Below are 18,698 nucleotides of genomic sequence, written 5' to 3'. Positions count from 1 at the left end.
CAGCCTTTGCCATGAAGCAAATTGAGCTCCGGGGCATCCTGTTTCCCCTGATCATCTTTGAGATGTTTCTGCAGCTTAATTGGAGTCCACCTGTGGTAAATTCAGTTGATTGGACATGATTTGGAAAGGCACATACCTGTCTATATAAGGTCCCACAGTTGACAGTTCATGTCGGAGCACAAACCAAACATGAAGTCAAAGGAATTGTCTGTAGACCTCTGAGACAGGATGTTTCGAGGCACAAATCTAGGGAAGGTTACAGAAGAATTTCTGCTGCTTTGAAGGTCCCATTGAGCACAGTGGCCTCCATCTTCCGTAAGTGGAAGAAGTTCGAAACCACCAGGACTCTTCCTAGAGCTGGCCGGCCATCTAAACTGAGCGACAGGGGGAGAAGGGCCTTAGTCAGGGAGGTGACCAAGAACCCGATGGTCACTCTGTCAGAGCTCCAGAGGTCCTCTGTGGAGAGAGGAGAACCTTCCAGAAGGACAACCATTTTTGCAGTAATCCACCAATCAGGCCTGTATGGTAGAATGGCCAGACGGAAGCCACTCCTTAGTAAAAGGCGCATGGCAGCCCGCCTGGAGTTTGCCAAAAGGCACCTGAAGGACTTTCAGACCATGAGAAACAAAATTCTCTGGTCTGATGAGACAAAGATTGAACTCTTTGATGTCAATGCCAGGCGTCACGTTTAGAGGAAACCAGGCACCGTTCATCACCAGGCCAATACCATCCCTACAGTGAAGCATGGTGGTGGCAGCATCATTCTGTGGGGATGTTTTTCAGCAGCAGGAACTGGGAGACTAGCCAGAATAATGGGAAAGATGACTGCAGCATTGTACAGAGACATCCTGGAAGAAAACCTGCTCCTGCTTGACTTCAGACTGGGGCGACGGTGGCGTCATATTTAAAAAGACTTGAGGCTGTAATTGCTGCCAAAGGCGCATCGACAAAGTATTGAGAAAAGGCTGTGAATACTTATGTACATGTGATTTCTCAGTTTTTTTATTTTTATTAAATTTGCAAAAACCTCCAGTAAACTTTTTTTTCATGTTGTCATTATGGGGTGTTGTGTGTAGAATTCTGAAGAAAAAAATGAATTTAATCCATTTTGGAATAAGGCTGTAACATAACAAAATGTGGAAAAAGTGATGCACTGTGAATACTTTCCGGATGCACTGTACGTATATAATATAGACAAACTTTACTGGTAAAACTGTTTTATATATTTCAGCAGTTTTCATTTGATGACCAGAACAAAGTGTTCCCTTAACTATTTGCCTAAAGCAAAAAGAAAATAATTTCTTTCATTTCATGACCACTAATCAGACTTTGTTTGTTGTTTGATTGTAACAAAAGTGATTATGTTCAAATCCTCAAATATCTTTGGGTGAAAATCCCCCCGGCCCGTCAATTGTAATATTTTTTCTCTGCATTATAACTGTATACTGCAAATATTTGTGGTGTGGCATCTCTAGGTATTTTGAAGAAATGCATTGGATTGGTGCTTGCTTAACAAAATGTTTTGTTTCCGCATTCTCACACACGTTACTCAATATGAAACGTGTAATTTACAAGCATTGTCATATCTATTTTTTTTTTTAACTTCTGCATACTATAAAGATAGGGTTGCAGAGAAGGGAGGTCATATTTGGCTGTAGTGTTATTATATTAGTGTTCTACTCAGCCTTGCCTTACTTTCTTCCTGATTGGCTGAAATTATTTTTTCCCGAGAAAGTGTAAGTGGGCCTGAGCTGTGAAGAAGTTTTCAAGATAGAGAGAAAGAAGGAATCTTCTTTAATTATAAAGAGATGTGACGCAGTGCTGATTCCATGTTAATGATTAATAAATATGGAAACTTTATCTATATTTGTGAACTGGCTAGTGTTTAACACATTTTTCTTATTTATGAAAGTTCAATAATACAGTATATTCAAAAAATATCACATTAGTAGTGTACATCTCCCTACATGGCAATGTCCATTTTATATAGCCTTAAGAAATTTAAACTTAGATTTGTACATGTTTCAAATATGTTATTTTGGTTGACATCACTGTTACAGAAACAAGGATGAAATTTAGAAAAGATTCACCTATGAAAAAATTCCAAATATACTGATGTGTGTGTGTGTCAAAAAAAAGATGAATTTAGTAAATTTAGTTTTATTAGTGTTTTTTTTTGGTAACCAGTTTTTATTGAATTTGAAATGAATACAGAGGCATCCAGTCACTAAAGGATATAGAAAGAGAAAACCATATAACATGGTATAACCTGCCAGTGCCCTCTTCTTCCATCTTGCCTTAAACCCATCCTCTACTCCCCCCACTGGCACCCCCATATCCAGAGCCAAAAAAGGATGCATTTCATGGTCCATCTTCAGAAGCATCCCTTGTCCTTTTTGCGTGACGCTTGCTGAAATAAGTTCCAGCTGCTCTAAATAAGAGCAGTTGAAAGATGGGTGGATGGAGAAAATAGAAGAGTTACAAATATTAAACATGAAACATCTCTCAGCTATTATACCCTTTGACTAATGAAACAATATGCTACCAATTTGAAACTGTCTTGTCAAAAGAACAATTTATTTGTACCATCAATAGCTTTAGCGTAATTAAGTTATTAAAGGAAAATCTCTCCGTGTTGAAAGTAGAACTAGCTGGGCCCTTCCACCTAGACACCAACATGATTTTGGCAGCATTTGAACGTAAGTAAAGAACTTGCCAATGAGAAATAGAAAAGGGCAGAGAAATCTAAAAGTAGTAGTAATTGAGGGAAGCAAGAAACAGACAGTAGAACAGCCCCTTAACATGTGAAAAGAAAGTATCTATATGTTAAATGAGCAAAGTTTACAGATTGGCTCAGACTGTAGACCTAGTAAAAATGGAGTCTAGGAGTAAAATAACTCTTGTGGTCTCAACAGTATTGTATGTACTGATGATTAGGATTGAGTTGCTTGTAACATTTTTAAAATGAAGTACGCCAGTACATTGATTCAAATAAAGGAAGGTCCAAAGTGCACTTCTGCATTATAGAGGCAAATACCCTTCCTGCATCATGCAGAAGGACCTTCATAATAGCATCAGATATATTTGAACAAGCTGAAGAGGCAGGTTGACATTATTACAATAAATGAGGAAATTTTTGAAAATATAGTAGTGAAATTAATATATTGCAAACCTCTGGAAAATAATTTTCAAATAGAATTTCAAACTTATACAGCTTATGACTCAGTTTTGTCAGGAGTTTTCTTTAATGTATGTTGATGTTTTCTCTAAACTGACTTCACTTATACTCTCTGTAGCTGCTGTTTGCTTCCAACTGTGGGTATATTTTATGTATCCTGCAACTTATCGTTATTATTTTTTATCGTTATCATCGTTATGCTGATTTTTCCTTACAAAAGTTAAATGGAATATCTGAAAACAAATTGGCTCCAGCAGACCCACATGACCCTGTAGTTAGGATATAGCGGGTTGGATAATGGATGGTTGGAGGAAAACTATTTTTTTGTATCCCACTAGAAAAAGTGCATTCAGCGCACATTTCTATACTTTCACAACATTTATATATTACTCGTCTTCTGCTTTAAATTTTGTGTGATGACATTGTTTGAGAAGGTTTTAATTATAATTCTGTTTCAAATGAGAGCATGGCAGGTTAAAATAAAGTTTTGATTTTGTAAATTAAAACAAATTTGAATGAATACCTGACAAATACATTTGAAGAAATTAAACAGAACCTAAGGATGCTAAATAGTGATAAAAAAAGTAAAAAATATTTTAATCATCTTATAAACATAATTTATTAGTCCAGAAAATATTCTTTGCATTGATCCTTTTTCTCTGTAGGGAAATGTTCAGCTGCTGCTCTGGATGTCCTGGCTAATGTCTTTCGGGATGAACTCCTCCCACAAATTTTACCCTTGTTGAAAGAGCTTCTTTTCCATCAGGAATGGGTTGTTAAGGAATCTGGCATCTTGGTTCTAGGAGCAATAGCTGAAGGTAGGTCCTGCTGTTCCTCACTCATTGTGGAATGCACTTGGGAATGTATCATTTTGGCCTTTTAGATGCATGAGTGAATAGATGCATCAGAGAAAGACTGTCTTCCTGGTGATTTTTTTTCTTTTTTTAATCATATGATAAAGTAAGTTTGTACCATTTAAATGTTTTTTCTTTAACATGTGTTGATGTATAATAATTTGATCTTCATTTAATATATATGTGATATAAAACACTATGCCATATTTATTTTTTGTTGTCCATTGTATAATTTAAATAAACAAATGCAGATTTCACATGTGGAAGAAGGAAGTATACCTCTCCATTTATTACTACATCATATAGCTAAAATTAATATCCATTTATCAGATCAGGTGCAAACAATTAGAACATCATTAGAGAGGATCTTGCAAGAATTAGTCTTTATTTAAATCTCAGACATCTAGTTTCGTTTGCTGTTTGTTGTTTCAAGTGTGTGTATTCACCTTGCTCAGATCGAAAGAGCTCTCTGAGACCCTCAGAGAGGAAAAAGGTTATAGATGCCTGGAAGTCTGGGAAGGGATTCTAAAAGATATCCAAACAACTGTAAATCTACCATTCCACTCTCCAGAAGCTCCATTTACTAGTGGAAAAGATTACAAACAACTGCCAACTTGTCTAAGCCAGGCCACCCCAACAAGTTCATCCTGAGAGCAGAATGCAAGATGCTAAAAGAAATGTTTAATTACCACCGAGTTTAATCGCAAGACCTATTGGACATATGAGGCAAAGATAATTATTTAACCCCAGTACCAGTGTGGTATAGTGGGTCTGCGGCTTAGAAAGAATGGCCATGGGTGTACTTGCACAGCTGCAGGGAGTTGGTGGAGTAATTGGGGCAAGACACACATGCACGTGAAGGTGCGGTCTTTTTCTCAATTGCTTCTTCGGCTTCCTATGGTGTGCGATTCAGATGCTGCACCCATGAAACCTTATGAGAATGAGCTGGCACAAGAGAAAGAGGAGGAAACACAAATGAAAGAAAAGCAAAAGGGCACAGAGGTTAAAGAACGGTAGAAGAGAGGCAGGAGTGTGAAGGAGAGTGAGTTGGTGTAATAAGAAGCAGCAGGCAGATGGGTGTGGAGCCCCAGGATGGGGTGTGTGGCCGGCGCTCATAAGTAGCAGGAGCCACCACTAGGCTCAGGGCTGTCTTCTTGCTGAAAGTAGCCAACGGATCAGCGGCGGTGAGAGGACAGAGCATACTTTGCTCTCGTGGTGGCTGCAGGAGCAGGGCTCGGTGGCTCCCCACAGATGCCATGGGACTGGCAATGGGGACATGCCAGGAGAAGAAAGGTGTCGGCGCCTGCTGGAGGACTTAAGGCTACAAGGTCCAGTCAAGGCAAGCCGAAGAGTCAGATTTTGAAAGAGACATCAAGATTCACTGGATAAAAAGACAGTTTCCTGCCAGTGGAATTTTAACCTAGTTTTTAATGGATTTTTCTATTTATGGGATTTTAACCTCCACGGAACACTTTTTTTTATGGATTATTTATTGACAATTTTTGGAGCACCACACCTTTTTGAACACTATTTTCATTTTTCTTTTAACACTACGACTTTCTTCGTAGGCTTCAGGGATTCTAATGTCGGGCCACCTTAAATTGATTCGTACCTCCTCATCAGGGTCTTTGTTTTGCCACTGTGTTGATCAGCAGTGGCAGCAGGCAGCCTGCTCACTTATCCCCCCCATGGGGTTGTACTTGCACATGACTGTGTCTATAATCACCTAGTATGCATGTATAAAACCTTTTAATTGACATCGTAAAAATTTTGATTGAACTACTAAAAATCTTGGCTCCCAACATCCTTGATCTTCATAGGTGCATTAGAAATGTGAATAGATGGTTGATTGCGTGCTACTTTGGAGATGATTATTGGTGTCATTAGGTTTTATACTTTGTATGGATTTTTTTTTTTTTTACTTATTAAATTCAATGCAGGTGGTTGTGTTATAGCAAATAGTAACAACATAACTTTTTCTTATTGTCAAACATAAAAGGAATTTTAGTGATTGGTTGTAATTTTTCCGATTTACCTGAACGAATAGCCATTGTGAAAGTATCCTAAAATAACTTTAAAGAATAACATTTAATTGCCTTTCAGAGAATTAATATTGAGTCCAAATGGATCTTTCTGTAGCAAAATGATCCTTCATGTGCAGAGATGACATCACAGTTCAGCAAAGCATTATAAATATTACTGGTATCTCTAGTTCTTAAAGCCCATACATGCAGAATGAAAATGCAGTTTCTTCAAAAATTGATTAAACAAGACATGTTTGGTTTTAGAATAGCTGACTTTAACTTCAGATCTTAAACCAACAGAATAGTATGTTTTGTTTGCAATCATAAATGATCAATGAGCAAATTCCTATTTACCTATCACTGTTCCTGTTATTTGCAGCAGTTTCTCAAAGCAGCATGACATTTGTGAATGGGGAGAGGGTTCCCATCTGGAAAGAATTTGTTCTTAGCAAGAGCTTCACCTCAAAATATAAAAAATTTCCTTTAGAAATGAAATACTGTCTTGATTCCTTATTCCACAAATGAAGGATAAAACTTGTTGCTTCAGTTATTCCGGTTTATCCTCTTCCAGAACCGAGTTAATGCCTAAAAAACTAGGCTAAGCTTATCCAGCCACCAGTCTCCTTTCTTTTTTAACGTTAAGTGTCATTTTTAGCTTTCTTTCCATCTTTCTCTCTTAAACCTGTTTGCAACTCACCTATAATGTGTTTTGTCTGCATAGTTTGAAACCAGTGACTACAGATTATTGCACTGAAAGTTTTTATAAATATTTTTATTTACCTCCTGTTTTAGGTTGTATGCAGGGCATGATTCCATATTTGCCAGAGTTAATTCCTCATCTAATTCAGTGCCTGTCTGACAAGAAGGCTCTTGTGCGTTCCATTACATGTTGGACTCTTAGTCGCTATGCACACTGGGTAGTCAGTCAGCCCCCAGACACTTACTTGAAGCCACTAATGACCGAACTGCTGAAACGCATTCTGGACAGTAATAAGCGGGTCCAGGAGGCTGCCTGCAGGTAAGAAAAATTTTCATTTTTCACTATATTGAAAACTTATTTTCTCAAGTAGCAGATAATGGTAAAATTAGTTGATTGCTTTTAAACATTTACAGTCGTGCATTTGTAATGTATGCATTTTCAGATGGAAAAATATCTTCAAAAGATATAGTCCATATTTAATTTTTTGCATTAAATGGGTTGATCGAACTACTGAAAAAGAACTCCTTAATCGTGTCATTGCAAAGTAGTTTATTATTGCCTTAAATTTTCATGTCCCCATTACATTCTTTGTTTCCTTTTCTTTTATCTTTAAATTAAATGGTACTTGGAAGATTTGTGGCCAGAGTTGTAGCGAAATAAGTGCCTGGAGTAGACAGTTGTGACATACAAAGGTCAGAGATCCCACACTGGATGAAGGAAACTGAGGATCTCTTCACTAGCATGGCCAATAAGTAATCATGTGTGGTAAACCTTTTCAAAAGGCTTTATTTTAAAATACATCAGTTGTAAATTAAAAAAATGGATCAGTGTAATAGAACCGGCCTAGGCTAGTCCATCTGCTTTCAATATTTTAGGATATGACTTCTAGTACTGGATTGGTTCTCTTGTCCTGAAGACACTTGTATTACCTAGTGCCCTAGTGAATGAAATGTAATTTCTTTACTGAGGCAGACTGGGCCATAGATAAGATTTTCATTTTAAAAATAGTAAAGTAATAATAAGCAGCTCACAAGTTATAAAATACATGACTCTGTCCAGGCACACAGATGGCAATGCTAAGGATAGACCCAACCAAGGAGAACCCTATATTTTAGACAAGGCAATAAAGAATGAATGCAGTCCTTGTTGCACAGATAGAATCAAAGTGTATATTGGATTTTTAGCACAAAAGCAGCAGGACATCTGATTTCAGTGTGGCATTTCAGCTTTTTATTTCCAGAAGCATTCCTGCCACTTTACAAATATGCAGTAGTCTAAATTGTTTTGGTGTTTAATTTTCAAGCATTCTGATGATCATCAGTGGTAGAACTCACCTCTGTGTTACAGAATACCCATGTGTACATACACATATTACTCTTAAATTCTGCAGTAGTGTATTAGCCATAGCTGGTTAAAAAAGGATAAATATTTTCAAAAACTATGCTATATTGAATATTGACATATTCAGTCTGAATTTTTAATGTAGTGTGGGTAGCATAACTTGCTTGTATAAATTATATATAATATAAAGTGTGTGTGTGTGTGTCCGTGAATGTATATATACATAAATCCAAGTATTGCATGGTTTGTTTCTTTTCAGTGCCTTTGCAACTCTAGAAGAGGAAGCTTGCACAGAACTTGTGCCCTACCTTGGCTACATACTGGACACCCTTGTTTTTGCATTTAGCAAGTATCAGCACAAGAATCTACTTATTCTTTATGATGCTATTGGTACTCTGGCAGACTCTGTGGGCCACCATCTAAACAAGCCAGTAAGACTTAAACCACTTTCTTTCACTAGTTAAGATTCTCTTAATACAAAGCTTTAATTGTTTTTCCTTTGTAACTCAAAATAGGAATATATTCAAATGTTAATGCCACCGCTCATTCAGAAGTGGAACATGCTAAAAGATGAAGACAAAGATCTTTTCCCTTTACTTGAGGTAAGTGCCAATCAGTTGTCAAAATAGCATTATTATATCAATATTATATAAACACAGGATACTTTTTGCTTATGTAATTATATTCCATAAAATATTTTCTTTTAGTATAGACAAGATAACTGCATTAGTTTTGACTGTTTTATTTTACTTTTGCAATTTGCTTTTTATCACATTCTGTTTAATATATTTTTTCTGAACTGCTGCACATTCAGAAGTCATTAATTTTGTTATATATCTATCAAAATAGCTCTAATAATGTTGTGAATGATTTGTGAGTCTGTGTTTTGTTTTGTGTGTAATTCCTGTGAGATATGTGGTTGACTAAAGCTTTAACAGAACAATAATCACCTTCAGAGTTGGTAATTTGGCCATATGATCTGTTGGTAAGTTAAGCTTTAAACCTGGGCACTATAAATAATGATAAATGACCAAAAACTAGCAGAACCTTCTCATTGGACGTGACAAAAACCAAATTGAGCAATTAGTGTACAATAAAAGTGTAAATACTGAAGAAGACTGACGTTTGAGCTATCTAGAAGTAAACTGCTGCAATGAATTTTGAAGTGTAAAATGTTTTATGTAGAATGCGCAACATTCTACTTCTTTCTTAATCTTGTACATTAGTAATGTGCTTACCCCACCCAAAATTTTGTCTTAACTTACTGGGAACCCATCTGTCCAAAAATCATGTCTGATTTTATGTTCTTGAGGGATTTGTTTTTCATATCAATTTTATGGTCTTTTTTTTTTTCTTTGCTTTTTGTCTTTTGTTAGTCTGTCCCATTTTGCATTAAGCATCTTGCATTGATGGCATCATCCATTATTATGTTACATGTATATGCAGTTATGCCTGGAAACATGCTCATTTACATGATGTCACTAATGCAATCTTATGAATTTACCTCATTTAAAAAGCTCTTTTGGTTATTTTGTTGCTGATTGTTCAAAATGCAGGAATAGGATTGTGACACGAGTTTTTATGGTAAAATCTAGCCAGACTGCTACTTATAGTCGGCAAGAAAAAAATGCCTTCATTTGGCCTCTTTTAGTTTGCCAAAGGAACTACAGTATCCACTATTGTAATCCTGTGATAACATAGACATCCTCTAACATGCTACCACACTGAATTCAGCAATCCAGTTCAAATTTACTGACATATAGTATGTAATGAGCTGACGGCTACTGAAGAGGATCAGGCAAATTTGAACTCTGTAGTCTGCTTTATCTCATCATAACCCATAGATCAAGGTAGTTAAAGAGGCTGCTGAGAAGGGAAATCCAATTGTCTCTTTTGCCCAGAAAATGCCCAAATGGTTCCCAAGTCTATCAAACATTGCATTTGAGATTACGCAGTCTTATGGATTTTACATGTCCTTGTTCTCTTATTGTTAAGCTTTCTTCAGAATGTGCTGGTGTTCCCAAAACCTCCAGAGGTTTTTATTCTTTGGACTTCACTCCCATTATGGTGCAACTCAGGCCATGATCCTCCTCATTGTGTTGTTGGTTTTAGGCCATATTTAGTTTATCCCTTACAAAAGAAAAAAGTTGCATCAGTGCTTTTCTTATTTGGCTCACTTTTGGTTGTAGTAGTTTTGCTACACCCCGGAACCTTCCCGCAATGTAGGTCTCTCAATGACTCTTTAGTTGTTTGCTTTAGTGATTTTATTCAGCGTATTTATTAAGCCATTTCATATTGAGGTTCAAGTTGCAGCTCAACTTGCCAGTATTGATTTACTAAAAAATTTTATTCCAGTTTAGAATCTGCCTTGAACCTCTGTGTTTTTGTATCCTGTATACAATGTCATGTATATCTGTGTTAAGCTTTATTTATGGGCACCTTTTGTTTAATTGGGGTCTTTTGGATTGCTTACTACTTTGATTTGCTCCAAGGGATGAGAGCAAGAGCCTTACAGTGTGTACAGCATCCCTCGATTGTCAGGTGTTGCATTTAATCCTCCTCCTCCATTCTTTGGTCTTTCTTGTTTGCTTCATTACCGTCATTTTGTAAAGGTTTGTAAGATATTTTTGTTCCAGATTTTTCGAGTAGAGGAGTGTTCCAGCCTTCCTACTTTTTTGTTTGTGGTTTTGTTTTTTGTATTTCAAGCAATGCAAGAAGTGGTTTGTGGGTTAATCACGGTTGAGGGTCTGGGTTGGGCAATATGAATGGTAGGTATTGGGGTTGTTTTGGGAGGTTACCTGAGCCGTGGATTCCTTGGATTTTTGTATTTCTGGCATCATTGACTGCTGCACCATAACATACCCATTTTCCTTTTTTTATGCTCTCTGAGATTATCGCAAATCTTTATAATAATTTGTGGAACATCAGAGCCTTGTTCATCTCTGCTTATGACCTTTCCTTTCCTAAATCTAACAAATTGTTTGCTTAAATTCTCTAATGGTGAGATTCTCATTGGTAATGCCAATTCTTTAAATAATCAGTTTGGTAGACAGAGCATATATTGTCAGCTGTACCCCTCAGTCTGTTTTCTTTATGCAAGTTTATTACAGAAATTAATTTCATTTTTTTTTCCACGCCTTTCGGGGAGTGGGTTTGAATTTTTCTTTACCAGTCAAAATTTGCAGTCCTGTTTATATTTTAATTTCACTTACTCTTGGTCCATTAGTTTTAGACACCTCATTAAACTATTTTATCTGACCACAATTCCAACCTTTGCAGTTTCACCTGACTTTTCCTCATCCCAGGCTCCAAGATAGAAATGTAATATATAAACAACCTGCTCTCAAACCAGACAAATTTCTGGTTATCAGTTTTGTCTTTGTAGTGTGGTTGTACAGTCAGTACTGAAAACCCCAATGTGTTTGTGGGCTGAGGGAATGAAGCAGCTATGTGATGGGGAAGGAGGGAGCCATCAGTTCTTTGCTTTGGTATTGTTTTGGAACCAGTATTGAGGTCCGAAAGCTGGTATCGATACCAAAATCAAAATTTTAGTAATACTACTCTGTACACAAAGTTTTTCTCTCACATTTGGCATACTAAACTCCAAAGTAAAGCTTGCATCCCAGCCGTTATCCATGAAAAGGGCAATGCTCTTTAAATTGTCAATACTAGAAGTGATTTCAGTAGTCTTAGCTCAAAGAGCAGACGTTTTATATTCACTATGCAGGTAATCGTCGATTTACAACCACGTTTGGTTCCAACAGACCAGTCGTAAGTCGTTCTAGACATAAGACAGATTGGTTTATGTATTCAAACCTGACCGTATGTATAGTACTGTATAATAATTCTCTTAAGTCATATTTTTTGTTTTCTATCCTTTTATCATCATCATTCTTAGCACATTGTGTAGATATTCTTTTTTTTCTGGATTCAAAGCCAGACATCAGCAATGCAGCACATGCAGTGTACACCGGTTACAATGGGATAACTTAGTCACATGTGATTGAATTTGCTCTTTCCTCCCTTATACTGCTATAACACATTAAATTTTGTGTCAAGATCAATTGCCTTTTTTCCTGTAATAGTAAGACTAATGAAACTGAATGCAGTCGAAACCAGTGCAGGTAATAAACTTAGATCAAGATGAATGAGTCACGGAGTCTTTGCCCGTTTGCCATAAGTCAAATGGTCGTAGGACTTATAGGTCGTAAGTTGATGTCTGTCTGTACTCAAATGTGCTCTTATGTATCTGGGGCTAAGCCAAATGGTTTTCTTGCCCTCAGAATTGATTTTTTTTCCCTTTATACAATCTCCCTGTACTACTGTAAGTCTCACACAATTTTAAACACCTCCAGAATTTTAATATTTTTTAAAAGTATTAAACTAAACTATTTGTTCACTCTTCCAGTTCTCCTTTCTCTGATATCAAGTTATTCCTCTGTAGCCCTCGGTTTCCCTGCCTGACAGGTTTCACGTTTAGATACCCCAATTTCTTTGACAGAACTTAATGAGAGGTTAGCCTCTGATAATATTACAGAATTTTATATTGCAATGATTATTGTTTGTGCTGCTTCAGTTTCAAATTCTTTTGCTTTACTTTTTGTTAAAAATTGCCATCTATTATGTCAAGTCATAAACAGAATGAATGGTCATATTGTATGGATTTTGCAAATGTAAATGATTTTTTTTTTTTATAATTAACATATAGTTGCTATCTGAATCTGACAAAATACCACTAATAGTGCCTGCTTGCTAATGCATGAAATAAATTTCATTACTGTTTTCAGTCTCATCAAAATGAGTATTGTTTCATGTTTAAATTTTACAAATGTTATGGTTCCAGTTCCTCCTTTATTATATATTGGGCTGAAGAAAGGTTACCGATTTCCTGATTTTTGTGGAATAAGATACCTAACATTAAGCAATCAGCTCTAGTCAGAGACACGATTAAGCGTTTGTATGTTATTTCCTGATATATAATTCTACTATTGGACTTTTTCACTCAACCCAGTTTGTTCAAGGCTCTATCCAGTCTTCAACAAACCCCTGTGACTTCCTGTACAATCTGCCCTCACTTCACCTCTTTCTCTTCAGACTATTCTATTTACGTAACTAATGACTACTCTTCAAACTCTTCTTGAGGCCCTCCTGTCATTTGCCATCAGTATCTGGCACTTTGTTGAAATTATTCTTGCACCCTCTGAAAGATGGTATACTCTTACCCTGATATTCTGCAACCCTGTTCTCTCAATAGTTGTCCAGCTCTGTTCATTGTTCTCTTTGCAGCAATGGGAATTACTGTAATTGGGGATCTGTTTGATAGCTTTGGGCTTATGACATCCCAGTCTTTAAAGACTTGTTTTAATGTTCCTAGCATGACTTGCAATGCTTATCAGTACAAGGGACATGTGGAGTTTTGTTAACTGCTCTTTTAAAATCTCAATTTTATTTTGTATCATTCTCGTGAAAAGCTGTTTACACCCTCTTCTCATTACTTGCATAGAGCATCTTAGAAACCTCTCAGCTTGATTTCACTTTGGCCAAGAGATGTTTCTTGTCTCTCCAAGGACCTTAACAGATTGCTGTCTTTACCATTGCTAGATATGGCTTCAGGAGCCTGATCTAGCAGTTCACCCAATTCATATGTTCTGATGTTCTTCTCATCTTTCCTTTTTGGTTTCACATATGTTACCTTTCTTCTCTCTCTTTAAATTTCTGCTATTATCTTACTACTTTCAGACCTCTCTGAGCTACCACTTAACACCCACCACCATAAATGATTCTATCTCAGTATACCAGGGGACCATATAATTTTTGCTTTTCAGTGGAAGGCTCCTGAGCTTGCTACTGTGGACAGTGGGTACCATAATATAATCCACCTTGAATTGTTGTCCTGCATTTCTGTTGCCTCCAATACTGCTTTCTTTTACCAGTGCTCTTTTTCACTTCACTGTACAAATTATTCATATTACCTTTTCCTCCATTTCTCCTGGTATCATGTTATGCCATAATATTTACCTCAGATTCTTTCAGGTTGGATTAGAGTGAGTTAGGCTGTGTTGTTTTTAATCTGTATGTATGTCTGTTCCTGTAGAGAGTGTGTGTGTGTGTGTGTTTGATTATTTTTTGGTCTAGTACAAATTCAGTCAGTTATTTTCCAACCTGCTATATCCTAACACTGGGTCATGGGGGGGGTCTGCTGGAGCCAATCCCAGCCAGCGAATTAATTACTAAAAAAGAAAGAAGGAAAAGACAATTTTGTAATAGGCTTGGGGTCCAGAATATTCTAAATATTTTCTGTGTTTTTTTTGCCTTGTTGCAGTACTCTAAATATTTTTTGGTTATAGAATTCCGGGGCTCTTTACTGCTTTTGAGATATTTCCTGATGCAGTGCTCCAAATAAGTGTGTGTGAAAGTGGCAAGTCACACACTTAAATAACACTACAGACAAACAAGAACGGCATTGCAGAACTTATTTATCAAATTAATTGTATTGTTTAACGGTCAATCTGCTGTTAAGAGCAGTGGTTCTCAATGGTCACTCCTGATGGCTCCCTTTGGCTGCAGGATTTTATTCCAACCCACGTGTGCTGTAGAGTGGAGTGATGTCCTAGCTCTGGGTGAAATCTGTCAGGATATACTCCAGACCTCCGATGGACTTGAAAATAGTTTGAAGGATGTTTGAAAATGTCAGCTATTTGGAAGGTATCTGTGGGTTATGCATAAAGGATTACTCTGTATTTAACCTAAGAAGGAAAATGTGGTGGTGGTATAGCACAAATAATTATGCATTACCTGCTTCATGGTTATTATTTTTCTTTAGCAGAGTTAGTATTGTGCAGACCTAGTGTAGCATTTCTTAATGGGTCGAGACCCATTTTGGTCATGGGATGTCTATAATTAGGGCTTGCTGTGTAGTGAATTACAATCGTACCGAATGAGAGAGGGTTATGAACAGTTTGCAGAAAGCCTTGTGGCGGGTCCCTTTTTGCATGTCTAAAAGCTGCCCGGACAATGATTGGCAGCTACTTTCCAAGTCGAGGACGATGGTCGAGTTTCTCCAAAGGGAAGTGGGAGATTATGGGCCATGAAGATGTGCCACAGACAAAATTGAGCTACGAGGAAAAAAAAAAAAAGTGCCACTGGTCTAGTGAAAAGTGAGCTTTGTGCATTTGTTGGCAAAGGTACAGATGCCGCAGTATTCATCTCTGGATTGTTTCTGCATTTTTTATTTATTTATTTTTTGCCACGTTACTTTATTATTTCCTATTAAATTTATTATTTATATCTCAGTTAATTGTAAGTGCCATTTTACTATGGAGCACAGTGTGTATATATAATTTCTTGTTTATGTAACAACATTTTATTGCATTTTTAACATGTTTAATGCTTTGTAAGATTAAATTGTGTGGTATATTTTATTATTCAGAATGTTTGATTTTCCTCAAAATTCTATTTTGAGACCTCAAAATTGCCCCCACCTCCACAAAAAAAACTTTCCTCTTTACTTTAATAATTTTTAATTGTTTTTTTTTTTTTTTTTTCCTTCTAAAATCCTTATTGTAGTGCCTGTCTTCGGTAGCCACTGCTTTGCAGTCTGGCTTCCTCCCTTACTGTGAACCTGTGTACCAGCGCTGTGTGAATCTGGTACAAAAGACCCTTGCACAAGCCATGGTAAGTGTAATGTGTTTGCTTTTGTCACAGTCTGTCATACAATAATTAGCATATAGAGCTAATCAAGTCTGTTTAATCATTTGTTAACTCATAATCCTAGTATTGTATAAAAAACTTAGTGTCCATGATCCAAAAAAAAAAAAAAATACTACTAGATGGTTTATATTTGTAAGTAACTGGACAGTGAATGTTCTTCATTTATTTAAATTCACTTCTTCCCATAACTATAAATGTCAAGGCTTTTGGTCAAGAGGAAAAAAATAATTTTGTCGAGTTTGTTTAAATGTACCTGATGCAATGCTGTATGCAGGATCACCGTAATCTTTTAAATTTACATGCATTTTCAGGAGTTTACAAATATTAAATTTTATTTATACATCCAACTACTATATTTCAAACTACAGTAGGACCTCGTTTCACAACCATAATTCGTTCTAAAACTCTGGTCGTAAGCCTACTTGGTCGTGAACCGAAGCAACTTCCCCCATAGGATTGTATGTAAATACAATTAATCCGTTCCAGACCATACGAACTGTATGTAAATATATATATTTTTTAAGTTTTTAAGCACAAATATAGTTAATTAAACCATAGCATGCACAGCATAATAGTAAACTAAATGTAAAAACATTTAATAACACTGAGAAAACCTTGAGCAACAGAGAAAACTAACACTGCAATAGTTTGCGCTATAGCGCTACCAGCCGCCGGCTAAAAGCACTTTTTAAATGAGTTTTAACCACAGGGAAAAAAATGAACATTTGGAAAAATCCGTAATTTAATAAACCACCAAGAAAAATAACATTGCAACAATGCACGCTGCGAACAGATCGCTGGAAACAGAAGTGAAAACAAAATCAAGCCCAGTGCATTCTTTAACTGCCTTCCTACCTTAATGCTTCCAGCTCTCTCTCGCGCTGCCTGTGTGTCTGCATCTCGGGCTGCCTCTGTGTGTGTGTGTGTGTGTGTGTGTGTGTGTGTGTGTGTGTGTGTGTCCCTGGCGCTGCCTCTGTGTGTGCACACGCGTCTCTCTCGCACTGCCTGTGTGTGTGCACACGCGTCTCTCTCGCACTGCCTGTGTGTGTGCACACGCACCTCTCTCGCGCTGCCTGTGTGTGTCTCGTGCTGCCTGTGTGTGTGTCGCGCTCTCTCGCTCTCTCTCTCTATTGCTTGCTACACAGGAAATGCACAGGGAGAGACTGAACATGTACAAACCGAAAGGGAAACTGGCTTATTCGTATACCGAGTGTGTGGTCGTGAACCGAGGCAAAGGTTTGGCGAGCTTTTTGGTCGTAAACCGAGTTGTTAGTGTACCAAGACGTTCGTGAACCGAGGTTCCACTGTACTTAGAAACAGTGCAGAGTTACTCTGTTGCTGTGTTAATAGGCATTCCCAAAGCACACAAATTTCTTTTACCGTGACATAGAAAATTATATTGTGTCATATTTTAAATCAGTTTTGTTAAATCATCACAGGTCTGATTGTAATTTTCTTATGTTCACATTCATAGTGAAGTGCCACATTATACTTGTAATTTACTGCAACTTCATTTGCCCCTCCATCCTCCCACCCTATTGGCACAAACGTCTGTTGACAAGGACATCTGCGAGAGCTTACTCGTCTTTCCTTAATGTGTTGTGTGTATCACATATGCTACAAATTTAAAGTTATTTCTTAAAACCTTCATAGTGTATGCATTTAACATTATTTTGGATGCCACACCCACAGGAGTATAAAAAGGAGTCTGAGTAGATTAGTTTTTCCTCCCTTTGTGAAAGGAAAAGCATAGAGAAGGCAGAATCGGGGTTGAGTGTTCAAACAAGTGTGGTGGTGAGGAGGCAGGTAGTAACAGAGCGGAGAACATGTCCTCCTAGGAATCCAGTAGATGCAAGAAAAGCATATGTAAGAGCAAGGTCTGGCTTAGTGTCCTGCCACTGCACTTTATTTATTGTTTGGATACCATTATCATTAAAAGCACTTGCACATTTGCACCTTACTTTTTGCTTTTTTGTATCCTCATCCTTGGCTTATCCTTCGACATTACTCTCCAGAGACATACAGTATAAGAAAGACAGTAGTCCTCATTCCCAAACAAACAATTTAAGAAAACATAATTATACATGCTTAGCAAATTATTATAGATATCACTTAAGTTGTACAAACAAAGCAGATGAATGTTTCCTTGCGTTTATATCACCAACATATGTTATTTGGAAAACATTTGACATTTTAAAACCCTGGCAAATGTCTTATTTATTTTTTTCAATGTAAGTAGAAATGCATGGGAATTCATCCATTATATTGGATGTTGGCCAATGATATTTAAAAAATATATATTTCTGATATGCTAGGAATGATGTAATGTTGCATTAAATATTTACAATAGAAGCAAGATTGCTAACAGAACTGTGTAGTTCTCTATGTATAATTTTTGAAATTTAGCTAATTTTCACGACAACAAAACTACAGTAATGTTGTTTTCCTTTTGTAATTTAAATTATAATATACAATTAATTTCATTTCAAAGTGCAATACCTGGACATCTCCATTACACTGATAGTCATTACTGCATTACAATACATTTCCATTTAATACCAGAAATTGGATTAGATTCAATAAACTTTATTAATTCCATGGGTAAATTCAGCTGATAAATGTTACTTTTATTTAATTTGTTTCTGAAACAAAGCTAATTGATAAATGTCAAAAATATTTAAGGAAACAAATTTCTCATTTAACCAGTCTCTGCTTATTTAAGTCATTAGTGTGCAAAGAAATGTGGTTGCAGCCTGCATATAAACATAAGGCAGAACAAATAATTGCAAATAATAAACATTGATACTTCACTTTTATTACTATTAACCCAGAATTTGCATTTTGGTACATCCTTACCCATACTTGTTTATTTTGAATTCTTTGTTTAGCAG

General features: G+C 36.6%; 1 protein-coding gene across 2 annotated transcripts in view; it reads left to right on the top strand.

The window, feature by feature from the left end:
- tnpo1 (transportin 1) overlaps nucleotides 1-18,698 on the top strand; it is a 157,158-nt gene that overhangs the window by 103,772 nt on the left and 34,688 nt on the right. For both annotated transcript variants that reach the window (XR_005634296.1, XM_039758464.1), the window contains exons 12-16: nucleotides 3,844-3,996; nucleotides 6,849-7,074; nucleotides 8,357-8,528; nucleotides 8,613-8,699; nucleotides 15,664-15,771. Coding sequence is in view for 1 of the 2 variants with exons in the window: in XM_039758464.1 (XP_039614398.1) it covers nucleotides 3,844-3,996; nucleotides 6,849-7,074; nucleotides 8,357-8,528; nucleotides 8,613-8,699; nucleotides 15,664-15,771 (746 nt within the window). In the remaining variant the exon portion in view is untranslated. The remainder of the gene's footprint in view (nucleotides 1-3,843; nucleotides 3,997-6,848; nucleotides 7,075-8,356; nucleotides 8,529-8,612; nucleotides 8,700-15,663; nucleotides 15,772-18,698) is intronic.

Source organism: Polypterus senegalus, chromosome 7 (genome assembly GCF_016835505.1).
Source record: "Polypterus senegalus isolate Bchr_013 chromosome 7, ASM1683550v1, whole genome shotgun sequence".
Lineage (NCBI taxonomy): Eukaryota > Metazoa > Chordata > Cladistia > Polypteriformes > Polypteridae > Polypterus > Polypterus senegalus.
The sequence above is the reverse complement of the archived record's forward strand: the minus strand, read 5'-3'. Positions and strand labels throughout refer to the sequence as shown.